We start from the raw sequence: 14,752 nt of genomic DNA on the forward strand, positions 1-14,752 counted from the left end.
GGCTGACTCTGGCCGGATCCCGAGATCTGGCTACACATATGGTGCCGGATCTCGGATCCGGCGAGAGCCAGCCCAATGACCATCACTGTTATCCGGGCACCAAGAGTACGGCATGATGACGTCACATGCGTGCACCACAGATCGGCACCGGAAGCATGGAAACATGAGGTCTCGGCGGGTATAACGCGAGGGAGAAAGAGTAACTTTCACTCTGTTTTGCCCCAGCCTGAGACCATTGGAGCTGCAGAAGCAGCAATATTTACTGCCTTCCCGGCCCTCCCACACTGTATATTGGTGGTGTAGAGGGTGCTGGAGTTTATGGAGAGACCACCTGTAGGATGGGGCACATTGTATTGAGTTGAGTTATGAGCTCAACAATTGGGAGTCCCTGTAAGGGAGATTTGTTGCTGATTTATGTTTTGGTCCAAGGTGCGGTGCGTAATTTTGGTGTGTCATGCAAGGCGCTCATCGATAGGTCCTCGTCGGTACGTTCAAGGGGGAACGAGACTGGGGATCTGGTTGGTTTATGGGTTTGTATATTTCCCCCAGGTCCATTCCCAGGATGTGAGGGTGATGGCCACTGCCCCACGCGCAAGTATGTAATTATGGCATAACAGGTGCCATGATGTCATTCATGTATGGCTTCTTGTCGCATTTGGTGATGTAATATCTGTGTCGTGTTGCTCATTGGCCATTTCGCCTTCGCCGCCCACATGGGAAATCATGCACAAGAAACATGGAATTGTTGGTGAATGGACATGCAAGACATTGCACATGGAACATGGACAAATTGTACCCAAAAGGTGAAACATATTACACGCTGTACATTGAAGACGTTGAGCTTAAAAGCTAACGAGTAGAAAATATAAACATTTCGCACAGAACATGCTAAACGGTGTACGGTGATTAAAAAAAAAAAACATCCCACGCGTAACATGGAAAATGTAACAACAACAAACTATTGCAATGGGGCCTTGGGGTCGTTCACAGGTTGAGAAACAGAGAAAATATCACGGAGAACAGGGGCATCTTACACCAAGGGACATGTAAAAACATTACACACAGAACAAGGAAACCAAGACACGAATAACATTACGCGTGGAACGTGAAAAACACCGCAAAGGGTGGAAAATATACACAAATGGAAACGATTACGCATCTATCATGAAGTAAAAAAAACACACGGTGCCCGGAAACCACGTGGTTTTTGGACAGGGGCGTGGAGTATTTGCAACTTGACAACTTCCCACAGGGGCGCAGAAAAGTCGCCGTTGTCCGTGGCCGCGGGGTGGCCTCTTTGCGAGCGACTTATGGGCCCGCCTTTTGACGCCCGGGTAGTTTTCTCGTTTCTTGTCACACTTTGATCTCGGGTGCCGGCCCGTGAGTGCGCGAATTTCTCCAGCCTTCGCTGTGCAGGAATTCCCCAGCACCCCGCTTTCCACGGATCAATGGGTTTAAGCGATTGGGTAAACTCCTCGCAGGAGGGGGCGCTTCACGCGGTAATTGCAGCGTGAATCCCCCGCAGCACCCCGCGGCTCCCTGGAGTTGGCCTCTTCCGAGCAGCCTCGCCGAACTCACCTATAGCTAAATTGAATGTATATCTGTCGCGTAGTGGGAATACAGCTAAACACCTCCACCAGCGAACACGAAATAAGCCAGTGTAGCCACCGGGAAAAACGTATGATTAACTCTGAGGTTTTTAATTATGCCGGGTTTCTTCATGGAGCACGGGAAGGCGCTGCACTGGGAGCGGCGCCTGGTTTCAAAGTTCCCGTCGCATTTCATCTACCTGTGACTGGGTACTCTGTTCAGCCTTTCTGCTCTCTCTCCCACGGCACGCTTCTGGCTCGTGGTGGGGGCTTCGCCCCGGCAGCCGAAGGCGTACTTTATAAATGAACAATATTTGGAGAGCAGTAGAAATGCAGGCCGGCTCATTCAAACAGTCGTGGTGCGTTTAATTGATTATTTTATGTTTCCAGAGGAGGGGTGTGCGTTTGATGTTTACTTTCTTCTTGAGCGACCTCTGCGTGGTTTGCGTCGAGCTGATAATGGGATATGTTTCAATCCCCGTTAGGGGGTAACCGGGATTGAAATACAGTGACACCCGGCCCTGCATGCCACTGGTCACTGACCGCCCGAGCATGCTAAGTCACGTGTCATTGGGCGAGACGGCCCACGGGGCTGACCTGCACAGGGGGCGGGGTGGGGAGGTCCCTGCTACGAGGCGTGGGGCTGACTGCAAAGGGCCAAGTGCCCACGTCGACGTTACCGAGAGCCGTGGGCCCGGTCCTTTCTTTCCTAGCCCTTTCTCGATTTAATTCGCCCGTAGTCTTAGCCCGCAAGAGCCATGTCGCTTGAAATTTAAACTTGGAAAAGATTAACAACAGTATTTCGAATCTGTTGCGTGCTAGGAGTCTGTGGTCACCTCGTTCGGTAAGTAATCACTGCCACACAAGTACAATAGTTACAAACAACATTACTACAGAGTCAAATTGTACAATACAGGTTAGTGGAACTCAATCATGTTGCTAGTGACTGGGGAGCGAGGTGCATTATGGGTAGCTGAACCTGCAAGGAACCGTCACATGGTAGAAAACAATCGGTTGACTTTACAGCTGCGTCACGTACGCGTCCGCGCGCCTCCTTTAAAGGCTTCGGTGTCGCGTTGATTACACGGGACAGGCTGCAGACTCGGCGCTGTTCACACCCCGGCGCACTGCGTGTTGGTGTCAGATGTGGTCGTGACGGTGCCAGCTGTAGACTTTCCTGTCGTGTCGTCGTGAGTGACTCTCCCAGTTTGTTGCGAGGCCACGCTTTGACAGGGGGGTGCAGCCAGATAAATGAGCACCTTGCACCAGTGGAGTAACTTTGCTGAAAATGTTGGGGGGGGGACATGACTTCTGAAGAAAAGGTGCTCTAGCCAAATGAATGGGGACAAAATGGTGTGCCATGAAACTTGGGGACAAACAACCCTGCCCCCCCCCCTAAAATTATGCCCATGCCTTGCACCCCGATGGTGCCCGAGGAACACATGAACCATCATGCAAACGAGCATATCTTCGAGTGCTTGTGTGACCCGCGCTGAAGGGTTAACTGGCCTTCCAGTTACCCCGTGGAAGGTTCTGGGGCCTGGTTTACACGAATGCCCTCAATGTTTTCATGCTAAAACATAAATCATGCCTTTAATCTGCTTCATTGTAGGATTCAGTTTGAAAGGCGTAGTTCTAAACAGAACTAGAATTACAAACATGACGTCCCTGAGCGGACGCCTGTGCCCGTGTCTGTGCGTGCACGGTGTGTGGCGCTCGCATCGAACACGATCGATCAATGTACACATTTTAGGGGGAGGGGTTGTCTCTTGTATGCTGGAAGCAGCAAGCCTCGTCGCTCCGCGCATTAGCGTTACTTGCGGGCATTGCGATTTGCAGGCAACACATCTTCCGCCCAAGTGGTGACTGGGCACTGATGACTGCCATGCACTTGCGACCTGGCTATCAGAGCTCAGGTGACTCTAGGGCACACACCCAAACCAGTGCGCAGCGCTACCGGGACAGCATTGCAGAAATATTGCACCCTACAAATGCAATTACCGCTAGGGCAAAAATGCACCTAATGCAAGAAACGTTTTCTTTCTACGCATTTTGCACTAGGCAAATGCGTGCCCTGCTAGTCCTATGCACTAGTGAATTTGCCCTAATTCAAAAATGCGTTGAGAGAATATGTTTTCTGCCCTAGGGTCATTTGTGCCCTTGTAATACCTTAGCTGGATAAAAACATCTTTTTCAAAAACCTTCCTTTAGTAGAGGTAGAATTAGCATTGGGCCAAACGTGCAAAACACAGACTCTTCCAACGCATTTTTGCACTTTGAAAGAGAGCTAGGACTAAGGTAAACTTTCTCCTAGCACAAGCGTTCAATTAAATAATCATTTTATGCAGTGCGTTGTGTTTCAAACAACACAACATCCAGAAAAGTTACTTTTGCCATTACGCGAAAGAACCACCGTGTCTGCTCACGGCAGAAGCCCATATTTGGCGATTATAGCATTTGCTCTCATAGTTGATGGTGGGTTCTGGGATGAAACTCCGTGTGATCAGGACATTGCCTGTCCAGTATTGGTATAAGCATGGATCCGTCGACCAGACAAGAACACGTGTGTTATTGAGGGCGGGATTGTCACGAATAGATTATCAGCAGGGACCGACATGCAGCTTCAGGCGGGCCTGCAAGCAGGCAGGAAGGTGGACGGGAAAACAGGCGGGCCTGTAAGCAGGCAGGAAGGTGGACGGGAAAACAGGCGGGCCTGCAAGCAGGCAGGAAGGTGGACGGGAAAACAGGCGGGCCTGCAAGCAGGCAGGAAGGTAGGCGGGAAAACAGGCGGGCCTGCAAGTAGGCAGGAAGCTAGACGGGAAAACAGGCGGGCCTGCAAATGGGCAGGAATGTAGACGGAAAATAGGCAGGTCTGCAAACATGCAGGCACATATGCAAGCAGACGCACGCACCTGGGCATAGCCAGGAAGGAAAGCAGACAGCAGAGTCCTGGAATAGTAGCAAGGTAATCAGTCAGACAAACGGACATCCTGGTAGGCCTGAAAATAAACAGGGAGGTAGGCAGGAAAAATGGCGAATCTCTGCATAGGCAGGAAGGGCAAGCAGACAGGAGGGTCGACAAATACCCAGTAAGGAATGCAAGCAGGCATAGGCACCCGTGCAAAGGCAGGAAGGTAAGCATGCAGACAGGAGGGCAAACATGCAGACAGGAGGGCAAGCAGACAGACAGGAGGGCAAGCATGCAGACAGGAGGGAAACATGCAGGCAGGAGGGCAAGCAGACAGACAGGAGGGCAAACATACAGACAGGAGGGCAAGCAGACAGACAGGAGGGCAAGCATGCAGACAGGAGGGCAAGACGGTCGACAAATACCCAGGAAGCAATGCAAGCAGACAGAGGCACCCGTGCAAAGGCAGGAAGGTAAGCATGCAGACAGGAGGGCAAACATGCAGGCAGGAGGGTCGACAAATACCCAGGAAGCAATGCAAGCAGACAGAGGCACCCATGCAAAGGCATGAAGGTAAGCATGCAGACAGGAGGGCAAACATGCAGGCAGGAGGGTCGACAAATACCGAGGAAGCAATGCAAGCAGACAGAGGCACCTGTGCATAGGCAGGAGGGTAAACTGGTAGACAACAGGCAGACAAGGGAGCCTGGAAATAAACAGGAATGCATGCAAGCAGAGGTGCCAGGGCCTAGGCAGGAAGGTAAGGAGCAGACAGGAGGTCCTGCAGATTAGTAGTAAGACGGACAAGCAGACAGGCAGATAGTCCTGCAAATAAACTGGAAGGCAGGTAGGCAGACAGGCAGCCCGGCAAATATGCTAGGAAGTTTGCAACCAGACGCTGTGTGGGAGGTGGGGGAGGTGTCCTGTGCTTAAGCAGGAAAGTAAGCAGGCAGATAGAAGGGCCTGCATACTAGTAGCAAAGTAGGCAGGCAGACAAGCAGGCATCCATTTGGCCAGCAGATAAGCAGGAAGCTAGTCAGGCAGAGAGGTGGGCCTGCAAATAGACGGTAAGGTAGGCAGGCAACTTGCAGGTAGGAGTACAGATTGGCATGCATATGCAGGCAGGCAGGACGGTGGGCCTACAGATGAGCAGGAAGGAAAACGGGAAAGCGGCAGACCAGCAGGAAGGTGGGGAGGGAGACAGGCTGGGTTTCATACCGTTTGGAAGGTATGGGGGCAGTCAGGCACTCAGACCTGCAGATAGACTCCCATTCACCAGGGGCGAGTACGTTGGTCGCTGGCCGTGTTGGCGCGCTTCTGCTATGTCGACATAAGGATTGTGGTTGATATTTAATCAACGGGCTCCATCTTTTACACTGGGAACTTTAGGATACGGAACACGAAGGCCAACTGGTCATGACCTGATTGCTCCATTAGAAGGAACATGCAGTCTAAGCTGCAATACTGTGTCAGACAAACAAACAATGCAGGTTGTTGTTGTTAATTATCAGAAACAGTGCAGGTGTTTTCACCAATGTACCTTTATCAGGCTAACTCCATGGGCCCGATTCATGGAACATTTGCCTGGTTCAAAGTGAATGTGCACTGCTGAAAAGTGACTTTGCACTGCCGATGCACACCCTGATTCATGGAATCGTGTAAAGTGTACTTTTGCCGCGCAAAGTTATTTTGTACTGCAAAAATGACTATGCGCTGACTTTGCCCGGCACATGTACGCTTAAGGAGTTGGGGTTTCCCAACATGTATGTATTGGTAAGTCAGAGGGACTTTTCCACAACTTGGAAAGGGGAGCAACTGTGTGTTTGGGATCTGCACAGGGAAGGAAGTCAGGGGAGGGGAGGGACGCACGGAAAGAGAGAGGCACAGAAACCGAGCGGGCAGAGAACTAAAGAGGGGGACAGGCAGGTGGACAGATACAGCACAAGGGAAGAGAGGGACAGACAGGCATGAAGGCGGACAGAAAAGCAGCTTTTGGCCTGATTCATGGAATATTATGCACGGTGCAAAGTGACTTTCCACTGGTGCAAAGTGACTTTGCACTGCCAACAAACACCCTGATTCATGGAGCAGTGCAAAGTGACTTTTCACTGGTGCAAAGTGACTTTGCACGGCCAACAAACACCTTGATTCATGGAGCAATGCAAAGTGACTTTTCGCTGGTACAAAGTGACTTTGCACTGCCAATAAACACCCTGATTCATGGAGCAGTGCAAAGTGACTTTTCACTGGTACAAAGTGACTTTACACTGCCAACAAACACCCTGATTCATGGAGCAGTGCAAAGTGACTTTTCACTGGTGCAAAGTGACTTTGCACGGCCAACAAACACCTTGATTCATGGAGCAATGCAAAGTGACTTTTCGCTGGTACAAAGTGACTTTGCACTGCCAATAAACACCCTGATTCATGGAGCAGTGCAAAGTGACTTTTCACTGGTACAAAATGACTTTACACTGCCAACAAACACCCTGAATCATGGAGCAGTGCAAAGTGTATTTTTGCAGTGCAAGATACACATTGCACTGCTCCATGAGTCAGGGTGTTTATAGGCAGTGCAGTAACCTTGCACCAGTGAAAAGTCACTTTGCACCGTGCAAAAAAATCCATGAATCAGGCCCTTAATGCCTGTGGGTTGCAATTGGCTGAACAGGGCGGAGATGGCAGTGTCAATACTTTCTTTTCCTAGTCTGCGTTGGACAGGGACGCGCTTCGTAGGTTTTTCAGCCACAATGTTCCAAGCGAGTGTGGAGGCCTGGGTGGGTCCCTGCTTGTCATTCAAGATTGACAAACACACGCAGCGTCTTTGCCGCTCTTGAAAATGGAGCGGGTTATGGCCAGGGGCTGTGGACCACCGCAGAACACAAATAAAAACGACCCCAGATGTGCGTGGAAGAGCATGCCGGTGGGTCCAAGTTTTACAATAGTGGGGGTTGCTACAGTGACAGCATGCCAAGGTATCAGTTTTGGTGACCGGCATTTCGGCTATTGCATTGCTCTCAGCACGGAGCACAAAACACCGACCTAAAATGTCGGCTGGTCCCGGTTTGCAGCACTTGCATGTATTTGTGTCAGTTGGTCACAGTAGGAGCTGCTGCTGCTGCTGGAAAAGGCACCAGACAAGTTAAAATGGCCCGAACAGGAGGGCCACTGAGCACCCTAAATACTTTATCGTTACCACTCGCTCCCTCCCTCCAAATGTAAACCTTTACAATTAACCACCTTTAGTGCTTTTAAATGCCTTCACCAGTTGGAAACTCTGAGTGCTTTCACCACAGATCACCAGCACATCCCTTTAACACATAGCAGCCCTGAAGGGCGTGTAGCGCCTTTGCCACCGAGCAGCATGAGCACCCCTTCCGCTGAGCGGCATTAATGGCTTTACCAATGAGCAGTATTTATTACGTTTCAACTTGAGCTAAAATGAGCGCGCTTTCGGCTGTGCCCCAGCGTTAAGTGAGGGGCGGCTTCCGTGCCAGGCAGCAGCAATTCCACCTCTCTCGGCCGTGCTGATGTTACCGCTGTTTAGTGTTGAACTGCCTTACGTTAGGCAGCGTGTTTGGTGACTCCACTGTCCTGTGTTCGCTGCAGCAGAAAACCTGCGTCCTACCTGAACTGCAGTCGGGCCTCTTCCAGCCGCGGAGCCCTCCCTCCTGCTGGGTATCACCCCAAAGACGTGAGGGGGCACAGGCTACCTTGCAACGGATAGACAAGCGCAGACTGCCTCGGACAACGGAAACCCACTGCCCACTCGACAGCATTAGCAGGGCTGCCTCCACCAAACTCGCTGAGCTGCACCATAAACGCTTTTCCGCACAGTCCCGCGCGGACGGGTCTCTAACACCCCACCCCCTGGGATGAGAACTTCGAAAGGCCGTGGGCCCACGTTATGAGAAATCCGATGCAATTGCACACTTGGGGCCTGACTTTCAATGCGTTTTGTCAAAGGAATTGCATTTGCACGACGCTTTTGTAAATCAAACCTCGGGCCTCTGTTTCCCTCTCGTAAGTGCGACAGAGGTGCCATGCTGTACTGAAGTGAGGGCACGGGAGCCGCGTCGCACAGAGCATACCGCGCTGGACACGGCAGGAAAGGCGCCCTGCTCTTTGTGTACAGGGAGGGCGCGCAGCAGCGCGGATTGTGGCCCTGTGCTATTTGCCTGGCCCCGGGGTGCCTTGTTAATGAACTTGGCCGAAGGCCCATCCATGGCAGGAGGGTGTTGTTTTCACCAGCCTTGCCTGGTAGATACCTGTAGCACCCACAACCCCCACAAAGGGTGTTAAGATCTCCCAGTCCTGCTTTGATGCAAGCATCTCCCACGGACGCTGCAAAAGGAGGGCGGCCTTTTAGTGTAGGGCTGCTTGTCGCACCCTCCAAGAGTTAATGCGATTTCTTGGGCTGCTTTTCTACGATTTTAAAAATAATGTACACTAGAGGATGTGCAATCTGTAACTGAGATATATATGTATATATATGTGTGTGTGTGTCTTTTTATTTCCGCGTGTGCCTCTCGTTTTAATCCGTTGGATGCGCGTGTGCCCCTTTTAACACCGTGTATTGTGCCCGGGCCTGCAGCGGTAACAGCGGGTACCCAGAAATGCGTCTAATCTCTGGGGGCTGAGTGTTTGGTCTTTACCCTGCTCTCGGGTGCAGGGAGGGGGCAAGGGCTGGCTCTGCCAGGCCCGGAGAGAGCCCACTGCCAGCGCGGCTCGGAGGCCGCCAGGCAGGGGCTCAGACCGGCAAGGCACCGCGGGGCCGGACTCGTCGCCCTCTGCCACCACGACAGAAACCCACAGACATATAATAACAACAATGATATGTGCATACATGTACACACATGCATGCATGTATTATATATGTAGTATACACATATAAAATTGCCCAGCAGCTTCATGGAGCAACACGATTATAGGACCGGATAGCAAACTAAGCAACCCCACGCCAACATACAGACAACACAATCTCCCCCCGCCCCCACACACACACAAATAAGGACTCGCACTGGAAGACATTGATTTCACGGGGAACTCTGCATCGTGAGACGCCGAACCATAGCCAGACTCTTGGCCCAAGAGCAGGTGGAGGTCCGCGGATCCGACTGATGGCCGCACGGGAAGAAGTGCCCTGTGGCTGGGGCGGGGTTTAGTTGTTCGGAGAGGGGGGTATCTGGTGTTGGGCTGCGTTCAATGAAGATGCGGGTGCTCGGCAAAATAACACAGCCGACGCCGAGCGTCGCAGACAAAGCCGAATCTGAGGGTAGGGAGTGAATCTGGGGGCAGGGAGTGAATCTGGGGGTGGGGAGTGAATCTGGGGGTAGGGAGTGAATCTAGGCCTAGGGAGTGAATCTGGGGCAGGGAGTGAATCTGGGGGTAGGGAGTGAATCTGGGGCAGGGAGTGAATCTGGGGGTAGGGAGAGCTCGCGAACGGGTCCGTTACTTTTCAGTTGTTTCTAAGACTTTGCTATCACTGAAGAACGCTTCCTCTGCCGACTGGGAATGCTGTTGTACATCATCCGGCATTCGTTTCATGAAGAAACTATACACCTATGGGCGCACATACACAAAGTTGCACGCGTACACATCATGCACCGAATTACCAAGCACTAGTATTTACACGCAGACAGAATGTGCGCGGAATTTCAATAATGCGGCTGGCACGACATTGCAAATCGGACTGCGAAAAGAAGCGTGCGCAAGAGACGGAATAATAGCGCCGCCCCCCTCCCCTCCACCTCACCGACCGATCAGCGCATCCTGAAGAAGCTATCGATTTCCTATTACTCCGGTTAATGATGGAAATCACCCCAGTCCCCGGGTGACCCCTGGCTCCGCGCCACGGAAGATGGAGTCGAGCGCGTGGCCCGGACTCGGCTCCAGGGGCCGAAGCGTCCGCCCGCCTAGGACTGAAAGATCCGCACTTTAGCCGCAGATTCTCGAATTCAGCTACTGCTCTGTACTGCAATTTGTTGGCGGTAAGAAGTGGAAAATGCGTGCCTACTCCCCACGAGACAGTGATAGTGCGTGCGGAGTCTCTCAACTCTGAACACAGAAGCATTCGAAGAGACACGGTACCCTTTTGTGCAGCCCGTGGGCCCGATTCACGGAGCGTTTTCCAATGGGACGGAGCCATTATAAAACGCTTCTGTGAATACACGAAGCCTCAACAAACGAACACTAAAACCAGCGACTGTCCTCAAAGCACAACTGCCGGCCGTTAATTTAACTGAACCCCTCAGAGCCCCCTGTCCCACACAGAGTTGGCATTCGTAGACTTAGAGAGGGTCTTGTTTGGGGGCTAAATTGAGGATTAATGCATTGGTCGGATGGGGTGGGGGTGGGGGGTTACATTTGCTTTTTTTGGATTTGGCTCCTACAGACCTAATGCAGTGATGGCCCGCCATGAAAGGCGGCAGAGACGCGCCCTTGAGTCCGTGGTTCAGCGCCAGGGCCCGCCACACTCCCTCGAGCGCATCGAGTCGGCCAGTAACCTTTGCGCCGGCGCCCTCCCAGGACCCGGGGCGCTGACCCCTTCTCTGTCCCCTTTAAGTCTGCTGTGTTGGAGGAAGAACGCCTTCTTGTGTCATGCATGTCGTCCGAGCAACCCTTCTCCGTCCTTGCAGGCCCTGGGACCAGAGCGGGGTGACTTGGGCTAGAGACCGGGTCCTCACCCACCAAGAGTTTGCCACTGTGTTTTCAGCGGCGACGGGGAAGTCAGTTAACCCCCAATCTGTGTGTCTTTAGCTGTCTTTTTAGAAGGGCTTCGGAATGTATTCACTGTTCACAAAAGTGGTAACTTTAATGTGAACTCTTAACCCCCCCCCCCCACCCCTCCACCCACATTTACATGGGAGCACCTGGAACCTCAAACGCCCTTTTAAGCACCGCAATCCTAGGACAATTGCTTTTCAACATCATTTCATTGCTATTATATACGCACCCATGACCTATGCGTGTCTGCTAGCAGCGTGGGTATCACTGACAGGAGGGCCCGGCCTGGGAGAGAAAAAACGAGACCTGAAAAGTTACCGATTTGTTTTCGAGTTGACACCTCTGTGTTTCCCCCTTGCGACATGGCAAGCTGGGGGCCGACACAGACACACAATGGGCAACTCACAGACGGCACATTTAAAGATTAATTCGCCCTGACAATTATGCCTCTCGGTTTTATGAGTGTGTTATACAAACAATGATCCATAGGCTCCAATAGTTAACCACTCAATTAATAGGCACATCACACATTCATAGTCACTCATTTCCAAATGTGTGCAGTTTGCATACATGTATCAGTCATGCAAACCGTGTTTTTTTTTCAATATGCATATACATTATGTATATGTATATATATATATATATATATATATATATATATATATATATATATATATATATATATATATATTAGAGTGGATGGAATCGCGGGGCGTGGGGGAGGGGAGAGGGGGTGCGGATGGATAGGATTTCATCGTTTGCAACTCAGCGACCACCCAACTAACTGAAGCCTTTTCCACTTCCTGTCAAAGTGCACGGCTACAACACATCCCGTTCACGATTTATTGTCCCATCGAAACTAGGTTTTTCTATTCTGCATTGACTACATGAAGCCATGCCATGGCAAAGAATGATTCTGAAGGAGTATCGCGTGTCAGATGTATATACCATCCCAAGCAGGCGCACGCGCTCTCTCTTGTGCGTGTCAGTGCGCACCCCTTGCTGGGGAAACTGCAAGAGTGTGGCCGCGGGCCCTTTTGGGCCAGCGCTTGCTAAACCCCATGTTTCCTGCTAGGGGGGGGGGGTCAAGCGGTGGACACGCCAGCTCGGTGCTTGCGCCCAGAGACAACACTCCCACTCCATCACACATACCTGGGGGCATTCCGGATAGTATAAGGCGGGGGGGGGGGGGGTGGGTTCAGAGGTGGCGAGGTACGGACACAGTTGCAAAAGTGCACAGGAGCAGCCTACTTACTATGCATTGCTGCGAACGGGTCGTGCTTACAATGTATTTCCATCGGGGCGATCCACAGCCCGCAGGAGCGCAGCCGCAGGAGGACCAGGCAGGGCGATGCTCCCGGCAGTCAACACTGGCGCCCAATCCAAGAAAAAGATGCGCGTGGACACAACAAATGCAATCCTCGGCCTCGCACTGCCAAGTGAATCCGTGCGCCCCCGGAGCGAGGCGCGCATGCACAGCCGCCGCGGTGGCTAGGGGGCTGTTCGGTGGCGGAAGCTGCCGTGCCGTGTGTGGCCGGTGTCGGCGCCTTGCGCGCGGGGCTGAGAAGTTCCTGGCCGGTAAGATCAGCCGCTCAGATCTTGGCTGCAAAAACTCCTCGCGAGAAAATTCAGGACCCAAAGTTGGGAAACGTGAGGAGTCCTTTCCCGAAGAACGCGTGGGCTCTTAACAAAGCATCGCCGCGGCTGTCGTCCACGACCAAGCTCGTCTTTGCTTCTGGCTTGTCAGGAGGGACCCCAGTTTCCTGTCCCTGTTCTCTTGAGCATGCCCCCTGCCGCTTTAGAGGTTTCTTTCAAGCCACTCCGAACCCCAAAAATAGGTCAGACAGTTCCAAAAGACACCGTAAAATAAATATATAATAATGTCAATATTTAAAATAGCAATACATATTTTAAAAAAATAATATGACTGTGAGTGGCTGCTAAAAAATGTTCTAAATTGGACGAACTGTGAAGTGTGTCTGGTTGGCCTCCATTGTGCAGGTGTGGCGGGGATGAAAGAATGCAGAGACGGGAGGAAGGTGGGCTTTATTTCGAGTTCCTTTGCATGCCCTCCCTCCTCTTCTTGTTTGCAAATTTGCCAAGCGCTGATCTCTGCCTCCGTGCTCACATCTGAAGCGGGAGACGGGGAGGCTGGGGGAAACGTGTGTGCGTGTGGATGTGTGTGGGTGTGGAGGGGAGGGGGGCTAGAGGGGCTCACATTGCAGCTGACTCCAGGGGGCGGGGGAGAAGTGTCGAGTGTGTGTGGTGATAGCAACGGGGTGGGGGGCGAAATAGAAGGGGGCGCAGCCTCCCCTGGCTTGTTCCTGCAGTTGCTGATGCTTGGAAACGGTCCAAACAAAAGAGAGAGAACCCGAGTAAGAACACCAGACAAGGAGAGGGAAAAAATATTCTCGAATTCCGGTGGACAGTGGGCAGCGCGCGATGCCCGTGCGTGCCTGCGTGTGCTCGGCTCCCTCTTCTCTCCCGCGGCAGAAGCAGAAGGCTGTAGCGCGTGCAGAAGACAGACTCCTCCTTTGGTTTCAGCTGATCAAATCTTCCCCCCTCCTCCTCCCAAGCTCGGACATGCTCAGGGGTCCTGAAATGCAGAAGAAGGGGTGGAGGAGGGGTAGGCATATAGGTGAGCCCCTTTCTCGGAGGCGAGGTAGCAGGGGACTGTGCTGGGGGGTCGCTTCGGGGAAACCTGGTGCTGAGGAGGGCCAATAGTGGACTAGTCCCGTGCTGGGGTTGGTGGGGGTAGCAGTTTGTGCGAGGAGCGATTTTTCAATTCGACATGTGTATACCAAATCAAGTACTGGGAAAGGGGTGGTTAGGGGGTGTGGGAGAGGGGGTTATGTTCAGAAACGAGGGGCTATTTTCAGGGTGGGGGTGTCTCATCCTGGGAAGAGGCTCTAAGAAAGAATGGGAGATGTGTTTTTGGTGCGTGGGGTTGGGGGTGCGGGGGGGGTTGTTGCTGTTGTGAATGGAGAATTGTTTTCCTTCAGTTTATTTTTGAAGGGAGAGGTGGGGGTTGGATTTAGGTCGTGTTCCTGGGCAAGCAAAAAAGGTGGGGCGACAGATGGCCTGTCTTGGGGTTTCTAGCTTAGATATAGCCTTGTACTTTTTCTGTGTGGGGGGAGCCTTATCTTCTACGAATTACGTGCTGGGCTAAATCCATGCTGGGAGAACAAGTGCTGTGAGGTGTCTGTGTGTTGTGAGTCGGACACTTACACTGGAAATCCCAACGTGTTTATGTAGACACATATACTGGAGGAGGAGGTGTGGGGGGTGGTGAGCGGCCATGTGGGGCGACACCTTGGATGGAACCCTTTACATTGACTTCGTCGGAACGGAGACAAGCCTCACTGTTATGGGTTTTAGAGTTTGAAACTCCGACAATCCAGGACATTATTTCAAATGAGATGTTCACTTTTGGAATGCAGGGGGCGCTACATACTCTGCAGCGGCGGGAATACGATGCTTGTTGTGGAAGTTAAGGCTCCCTTGCTAGAGGACGAGCACTTCCCGGTCA

General features: G+C 52.1%; 1 protein-coding gene across 3 annotated transcripts in view; it reads right to left on the reverse strand.

Annotated features, from left to right (window-relative positions):
- PAX5 (paired box 5) overlaps nucleotides 1–13,338 on the reverse strand; it is a 688,652-nt gene extending 675,314 nt beyond the window's left edge. For all 3 annotated transcript variants that reach the window (XM_069630476.1, XM_069630474.1, XM_069630475.1), the window contains exon 1: nucleotides 12,479–13,338. In XM_069630476.1, coding sequence (XP_069486577.1) covers nucleotides 12,479–12,521 — 43 coding nt within the window. In that variant the 5' untranslated portion in view covers nucleotides 12,522–13,338. The remainder of the gene's footprint in view (nucleotides 1–12,478) is intronic.
- Nucleotides 13,339–14,752: the final 1,414 nt, after the last annotated feature.

This window comes from Ambystoma mexicanum, chromosome 6q, assembly GCF_040938575.1.
Source record: "Ambystoma mexicanum isolate Mex_15411 chromosome 6q, UKY_AmexF1_1, whole genome shotgun sequence".
Taxonomy (NCBI): Eukaryota; Metazoa; Chordata; class Amphibia; order Caudata; family Ambystomatidae; genus Ambystoma; species Ambystoma mexicanum.